The following is an 8,469-nucleotide window of genomic DNA, read 5'->3' on the forward strand; positions in this document are numbered from 1 at the left end:
CAGGCCCAATCTTTCAGCAGCTTTGTGGGTTATGTAATTGGTGTCAGATGCTAGGTCAATGAGGGTACCAATCTTTTGACCTGCGTTCGCCGTCACCTGCATCAGCATCATGATCACTGGAAGTTCAATCAGCCCATTCTTCTTCAGTAGCTCAGACTGGCCTGCTGTTTTGAGTGTCACTGAGGACCTGTTAGTGAATGCCTTTCGACATTGCTCTGCTAGTTCTGGGGAAAGTTGTGACAAGAACTTCTCCTGTTCCTCTGTGAACTTCCCTTTACTTCTTTCATCTCTTCCACCTTTGCCCCCTTCTCCTCTTCTGGATTCAGTTTTTGGGCACAGGAAATAATGGTGGTCTGGACCAGTTCCTCCCGTTTTGCAGTCTGTATTCCTGCATAAAAAATTTTCCCTGCAGTATCCGTCATCATCATGGTATCCTAAGCATTTGCTGCATGCTCCCAGTTTCTTTAGAACAGACTTCTTTTCGGACAGTTTCAAAGCTTTAAATTTCTTGCAGAAGAAGACCTTTTTGCTGTGTCCACGATCACCACAGACACCACAGCCCTCATCAACTTCTTTCTTTGTAGCTCTGGTTGATGCAGTCTTTCTTTCATGCCTTTTCTCTGGCTTGTCTATCTTGTCCACAATTTTAAGTTGTTCAAGTCTCTCCAGTATCTCTTCTTGATTCTTCAGGAATTTCAAGAGCATGTCAAAGTGAGTATCTGCAGTGACATTATTTTCAGGGTTGACCAGGAACATTAGCCAGTCTCTTTTTATGAAGTCGGGTAACTTGCTTTCAATGGACTTGATGACTAATGGATTTTTCATGGCTCCCACGTTCCCAGCTCTGTCAGATCTGCCAGTGCCTTCTCCACAGATTGAATCAGGTCAATGACTTTCCTCGGCTGGTTCCCCTTCACTGGAGGCATATTGTCTAGTTCTTCGAGGATTTCAACTGTAATGGTGGACTTGTTGCCGTATCTATTGTCCAGGACCCTGAACATGTCAGCTGCTGTTGTATAGGTTGAAAGTCTTAATTCTTTTGCAATGGTCTCGCTCACACTCTCCAGAAGCTGAATCTTCAGAACTTCAGGTGAGCCAGTGGGCTCCCCCTGCCTTTGCAGGCTCTCCCAGTCCTTTCTCCACCTGTGGAACTCTCTCTTACTTCCCTGGAAGACAGGCAAAGTAGTTGGTTTTATCTTCACAACAGGGGGTGGTGGTTGGACAGGTTTCCCACTTGTGCCTTGATCAGCCAGCCTCCTTGATATGGCAAACTCTGCTTTTCTCAATTGTAGCCTGTTGTGGGTTGCTCTCAGTTCTTTAAGTCTCCCAGCCAGTTCATCTTTTGATGATTCGGGGATCCATCTCTCCCACTCAGACATTGCTGAGATGGCTACGTTTATCTTTTCTTCCAATAAGGTGAGGTGAACTTCATAGCCTTCTAGATTGTCACTTCTGACTTGAACTCTGTCAGCTTCATCAATTGCTTCTTCTGCTTCAAGAATCGATGTTCTAAGTTCGTTCTTTCCGTATCTTCCCCACATGTTAGTTTGTACAATGTCCCTTACCTCCTCCATTTTAATTTCTGCATCTTTTATGGTTGTCTTAATGTCGGTTTCTTGCTGCTTATCAAGTTCTGCTTCATTATCCGCCGCCTTGACGTCAGCCTCCAGTCCGATCCTGTAGTCCTCATTAGAATCAAGCACTGACCTGAACCGGTCTGAAAGTTTTCCAAATTCCTCCTTTAATTCGGCTCTCAGCATAGTGTTTGCTCCCCTTGAAATGAAGTTGGCCAGTTTGGTGAAGCTGCTCTTTGCAATGGTCCTCTCCTGCTTCAGTAGTTTGACAGTCTTCCCCAAGACCTCTTCTGCCATCTTTATTTCCTTTTTCCGTCCACAGCTTATCTGGTATGAAGCCCTTTATCTTCCACTCCAGGCTGCTCCGTTGGTTATCAACTGTTAAGTTCCACTCTAGTTCCACTCCAAAAGGACACACCGGGACAACTCTTGATTCACCTTTCGTTGAGTTTTATTTACCAACTTAGACTTGTTGGTTTCAAGTTAATCAACCAATGCTTGAACCGTCAGGTTGATAACCTACAAAGCACAGATACAGAGGTTCACCATGTCACTCTAAGATGTTAAAACAAATACATGAGCTTTTTAGATATATTAATTAAATTAAGGTAAACAAATGAACCATTCTACGTATTTCAAATGAATTAATAAAATTAATCTAGTGAATTAAATTACATCAAATAATAAATTCCATTAAATGCTCGCTTCCAACAACAGAACAGTTAAACATCAAATGTAATAAAGACAAACGTCAAACAGACAATCAAATCAAAATGAAAGCTTTTGCATTTTAGTTCTTTTTTAACTAATAAAACCTAATAACATTTACCAACCATTGGTGTCTTTGGAGTAAACTCTTGAGTAGAGCTTGCTGTGCTGTTCCTTGGCTTGTTTGAAGACTGAGCTACCATTCCTGTTCAGGTGTTTTCATTTGTGATCAGCAGCCATTTTGTTGGTGCATTATGGGAAATGTAGTTTGACGGTGGTGGCAACCTTAGACCTTCAATTGTTCAGTTATAACCCAACAGTGACCCATCCTGCTCCTCTTCAGGAAAGTAAATTCGTCATCTTCGTCATCACCCCTTAAAACAATTACTGAAGCGAGACGGCGCACGCGTTACGGCGACAGATTTAAATTGTGAGTGCACTATATCTCGTCGCAAATGGTGCTTAACCACGGCGGGTCTCAAGCACAGGAGACTCCCAATTTCTAAATGACACACACTTGGCTCACAGCGCAAAGTTGTGTTAAACTTGCTTTGTCTAAAGCAGGCACACACATACGAGTATGATCCTGATAGGTAACTAAGCTATCGGTCTTATGTCCAAGCGCAACATAATTTAGGTTAGAACCTCATAACAAGTATTCCCGTTCGCTAATAGAGAGATCTCTCCCAGGATATATAGAAACGGAGACACTCGTCCGAATTGAACCTGGAAACAAAGCGCTACATCTGAGAATCTCGTCAGACATAGGGTTAAAGTTTACTGCAGTTTAATACGAAAGAACTACAATGAAATCACCGAAAATAAAACAAAATAATATAACTACTAATAATAGAAATAAAAATAACTATAATAAGCCCATATGATCCCGCTTAAATGCCTTCAGATTGCCATGAGTGCGACTTTTGCAACCAGTTGACAGTAGCGCTTCTTCACTGCACGTTCGGTCATAAAAAGTTTAAATTGTGTGCTCAGAATAAGTTTAAACCTTGTGCCTTGTGATTATTAACCAATTTTTATGCTGAATGGTCGGCTCAAACTCAATTGCGAAACACCGTGAGTCTGTTAATGTGTGACTTAAATGGAACTCATTAATAACCAGTATCACGTAATAACCTGGGTTAGAATAGAAGGCTTGTCCAACGAGCTGCGTCACCAGGTAATGTAAACGATCGGTAGCGAAGCTCCCCTCACGGCCAATGAGAGAGAGTCTCGCGATATTTCAGGCGAATTTGAGGTTTCAGAGCGTAGATCGCACAGGCAGGGATTCTTGTGAGCACTCAATGAACGGAGGCTGAAGTTGTGTAAAAGACATGCATTTATTCCTATAACTAACATAAGACAGACATTACACCTAACAAACAATAAACACGAAATAACGGAGTGGACACAAACAATGTAATCATGAAAATGCAATGACCAGATTTAAAATGAGTAACCTTAAAAGGGAAAATACTGTTCTGCAAAGCAAGCAATTTGTGGAAATACTGTCCTAAAGTAATATAGCAGGTGAATAGGAGTTTAGGTTGTTATAAATGAAAGGAAGTTTGTTTACTTGGTTGCAGAGTGGGGGGGGGGGGTCTTGGCAGTTGGTTGCGGAGGCTGATGAGCTGATGGGTGATGGCACTCAGGGAGGCGCGGTGTTTGCAGCGGTTGTTGGAGTGGAGCCCCTCTGATTCCCTCTCCTGGTGAAGCTTGGGCTTGGTTGCAGTTCTCTGTCCAGCTGGGTCTTCACTGATAGGCTTCAGGAGGGCTTCTTGTGGGCTTCTCTTCTCTTGGGCTGATGTTCTCTGCCTCTCTTCGTGCTGATGGTCTTTTGTTTTCTCCTCCCTTCTGTTTCTCCTCTCCTGGCTTTGTTCTGAGGTGCCAGGTTTTATAGTGTAAAGTTCGTGAATAGGAGTGACCAGGAATTCGACTCCTGGACCAATGGCTGACCATCCATTTGGCGGGCTTTCGGAAGGGGGTCTGTATCAGTCCTTTTGAGATTTATGACCAGAGTGATTTCCCTTGTATTGATGATTTTCGTTAGGCTGGTGTAACTTTTGATATATTCACTTTCGTGGTAACCACTGACCAGATTTGGAAACTGGAGTGATTTTCCATCGGTTTGATACCAAACATGCCATAGCAGCCTAGCGGTTCACACCTCATACCATCTGTAATGATTAATTAATGATTACTTATATTATGTCGTTATGTTATATTACTCACACCTTATTTTATGCCTCACAATCTATATAATTGTAAATATACTGTGTAGCTGCTGGCGCGTTCCAAACTAAATCTCATTGTACTTACAATGTCAATAAAAACATCCATCCATCCATCTAGGCAGGCCAGTGTCGCCTCCATCCTTCCTGAAGTCAGTGATTCCTTTGTCTTTGTGCTGTTTAGTGCCAAATTGTTTGCTGAACTCCAACCTATCAGTTTCTGGACCTCATCTCTGTAAGCTGACTCATAAGAACCAAAGAGATTTACAAATGAGAGGAGGCCATTCGGCCCATCAAGCTCCTTTGAGGAGAACTTAGCTAATAGCTCAAAAATCTTATCTAGCTCTGATTTAAAAGAACCCAGGGTTTTAGCTTGTGTTACAATAACAGGAAGACTATTCCATACTCTAACTACACGCTGTGTACAGAAATGCTTCATCAAATTCGTTTTAAAATGTTCTCCAGCTAATTTCCACTTATGGCCACGAGTTCTGGTATTTAAACTAACATTGAAATAGCCATTTGGCTGAACAGCATCCAGACCTGTTAGAATCTTAAACACCTGGATTATGTCCCCCCTTAGTCTCCTTTGCTCGAGGCTAAACAGATTCAGCTCAGCTAACCTCTCCTCATTAGACATTCCTCTAAGACCAGGAATCATTCTCGTTGCCCTACGTTGCACCTTTTCCAAGGCAGCAATGTCCTTCTTAAGGTATGGTAACCAAACCCGCACACAATATTCTAGGTGGGGTCTTACCAAGGAATTATATTATCGTAGCATCACTTGCCTTGTCTTAAACTCCACACACCTAGAGATGCAATGTGCCTTCTCGCGTGGTGTTCCTGCAGAGGGAGTCTGTGAGTGCTGGAGATTGGGGGAGGGGGCAGTGTGGCTATGTCTGCTCTGTGTTCCTCCAGACGAGCAAAGAAGCTGTTTAGCTCCTTTGCTAAAAGGGCGTTGCTGTTAACAGTGACGGTGTTGTTGCCTTTGAAGTTTGTAATGTGTTGTATTCCCTGCCACACCCACTGTGGGTTGTTGTATGTGAAGTAGACCTCTATTTTCTGTTTCTCTGCCTGCCTGGCAACCTTGATGCCCCTATTCAGGTTAGCTCTGGCTGCACTCTGTGTTCTTGACTGCGCTGTCTTGTCCTGTAGTATTGTATTGTTGCTCTTGTGTTTATCTTGCACTTTCTCCCTCTGTTTGTGCTCCTTTCACTCTGTATAGTTCTATCTTGCCCGCACTTGTGTCATCTTGTGTTGTTTCTGTTTTTCTTCTTTGTGTTGCACCGTGGTCCAGGAGGAACAATGTTTCCTTTCACTGTGTACTGTGTATATTGCTGAAATAACAATAAACCCACTTGACCACCTGCCTCAATTCATCCTGAAGAGTTTTCCAATGTTGTTCAAAGGTCTGTTTGTTTCGAGTGAAGGACACGCCCCTGGACGTGCTGGATAAGGGGACCACAGATCAGTGTCCTCAGTCCTGCTTCTCCCTTCAAAGCTGAGAGGAAGATGACCCGCCTGCTGCTTCTGGTTTTGGCTTATGGAGCTCTGCTTATCTCCACAGAGGCCCAGCAAGATTACCACAGTCTCCCTGCACTCACAAGACGGCCATTAAACTCGCAGTCGAAAATGCTCATCAAGGAACCCGTCAGCACATGAATTTCTATAACATCCAGGGCCGTCCGAAGGTAACTGCTGAGAAAGTGTTTACAAAAGTGTGAAACTTTCATCATCTGCAAGCTGAACTAATGAGTATCACATTGATTTTGATGTTTTAATTTCAATGCATATGATGCTTAATGTCTCTTCACAATGAAAGTGATGGTTGTATATCTCAGCCCTGGTCAATTTTACCTTCTCACAGTTTCTCTCTGAATCTGCTGCAGTCAAGTCTGTGACAGTTTGCCATTTTTTGGGTGATTATTGTTTGTTATATTGCCTTTAAAACAGTTGTAGGCAATTTTGTATATAACGTGTTTATGTGATTTAGATCAGCAGTGAATACATTGACATTGAGATTCTCTTGAGAGCAACAAAATGTCCAAAGTCAACTGCAACAGACCATCGGGCTGACTGTATTTTCATGGACAAGAGGGTAAGTAAAGAGTCACTGTGACTGTGAGCATTGGACATATCAGTTAGCAAATTAATTTAGGTTCATGTTAACTTTTTTGATGCCCTGCGGGGGAAAGTTAGCCAACAATAAAGTAACAAATACATAGGTGGCCTCAAAGAGCCAGTTCCTTCACCTTATTCTCAAATTTTAGTAGGTTTACAGGCTTAAAGGCTGGATTACCAGGCAGAAGCAAATGCTAATCATCTGAGGGGTGACCTGTAGATTATGCTTCGAGCTATGAACCCTAGCTGGCCTTATTTAAAGACCTGTGGGCTGTACTACAAAGCGGGTTTTACATACCCAGAGTTAACTCAATCGAGCCAGGTTAACTAAAACTCATTGTTGAAATCAGCCTTAAATGGCAGTGTGGTGTTTTGTGGTGAAAGGGCAGGACTTAACTCTTGTTTTAATTAGAAAGCCAGTAATTAAACCTGGTCAGAGCAGGGTAGATGTGCAGTGTGAATTACCCTTTAAATTTACCTCTTTAAATAGTGAACTACAGGACCACTTAGCTTGATCGGAGGACAGTATTTTAATACAGAGCAGTGTTCAGTTAAACGGGATTTGTTGTTCATACTTTTAGATGAACTTGCTTTGTATAATATAGCCTTATGGTGACCCTGCTTTGGAAGCTCTTTCCTCTAAAATTGTTCTGTGTCATTAAACCCTGCACTCCAGCAGCTCTGCCTTAAATCATTAGATATATCTTTACTACACCTTCTCTCACTGTATTTATTGCCCACCACTCTTTAAATACTGTTTTTGTGTGTCTGTGTGTTTTTGCAGCCATTCATTAATGTAGAGTTTGCAGCAGACGGTCTGGTAATGATCTTACACATCCATCAAATGACTGTGTACCAAACAAGAAAGTGGATGAAGTAAGTGTAGAGAGTCTTAGCATTATGGAAATGTAACAGGTGTGTGAATTGTGTCTAAACATGTGGTTAAACTTTGATTGTGTTTGTACATGCAAAAATTTGATCAGAGTACTGTTTATTAATGACAATGTTACTTTTAATCTGAACAACAGTGGCAGCACCAAGGAAAAGCTTGGGGGGGGGGGCTCTAGCTCCTCCTCCAATGACCATAGTACCCCCACAGCACCCCCAAAATATTGGTTTCATTTTTTCTTTAACTATCTGTAAAATCTGTATATTGTGTAAGACATTTTTGCGGTTTTTACAGCATACTTGTAGTGTATTTTTTCTTCAAAGTACACATAGAGGCTCTGTGAGCTAGACGTTAGAATTTTATATTTTATCCTATTTTATCCATGCTGTAGCTTATCGTGCTGTGTGCTTCTATACACCATCTACATAAGCTGAAAAGCTAAAGCACCCGGTCTAAATAATCTCACTCCCCTATAGCACCTGTAGCATTAAGTCACTGGCGCTGCCACTGCTGAATAAACGACTCCAATCTGACTAAACCGCTTAACTTTTCCTCCCCATGTTACATTTCAGGACAAACGACGTAATATGTGTCCTTCTGATAAACCTCTTCTCAGACCTAAAACTGCCTTGGCTTCCAAGGACACTAAAGAAGCTGAAGGAGACCGTCTGGCTGTTTCTGATGGCTGATGGTCCTGCAATGTGGACCAGAGGAGGAAACTGGGAGGGAAAATGCTTTGCTTTATATCATGCCCACCCAAAGCCCCCAGTGAGTAAGCCATAGGCGCCGATAGCATGGAAAAACTCCCAAGAAGGAAGAAACCTTGGGAGGGACCAAACTCAAAGGGGGAGCCCATCCTCCTGGGGCCGGCAAAGTGTAGGTGCAGGATCACAAAAAAACTTGACGAGAGAAACGAGAGAATTCGACTGTCCCTCACAAAAACTGTAAA

General features: G+C 42.4%; 1 protein-coding gene across 1 annotated transcript; it reads right to left on the reverse strand.

Moving 5' to 3' along the window:
- Window positions 1-821: 821 nt before the first annotated feature.
- On the reverse strand, window positions 822-2,598 carry LOC125728019 (uncharacterized). The gene is made up of 2 exons (XM_049005050.1): window positions 2,408-2,598; window positions 822-2,093 (listed from the first exon to the last, which is right to left on the reverse strand). The coding sequence occupies exon 2, from the start codon at window positions 1,869-1,871 to the stop codon at window positions 822-824; it is 1,050 nt and encodes a 349-aa protein (XP_048861007.1). The 5' UTR covers window positions 1,872-2,093; window positions 2,408-2,598.
- Window positions 2,599-8,469: the final 5,871 nt, after the last annotated feature.

Source organism: Brienomyrus brachyistius, unplaced genomic scaffold (assembly GCF_023856365.1).
Source record: "Brienomyrus brachyistius isolate T26 unplaced genomic scaffold, BBRACH_0.4 scaffold145, whole genome shotgun sequence".
In the NCBI taxonomy this organism is placed as follows: domain Eukaryota; kingdom Metazoa; phylum Chordata; class Actinopteri; order Osteoglossiformes; family Mormyridae; genus Brienomyrus; species Brienomyrus brachyistius.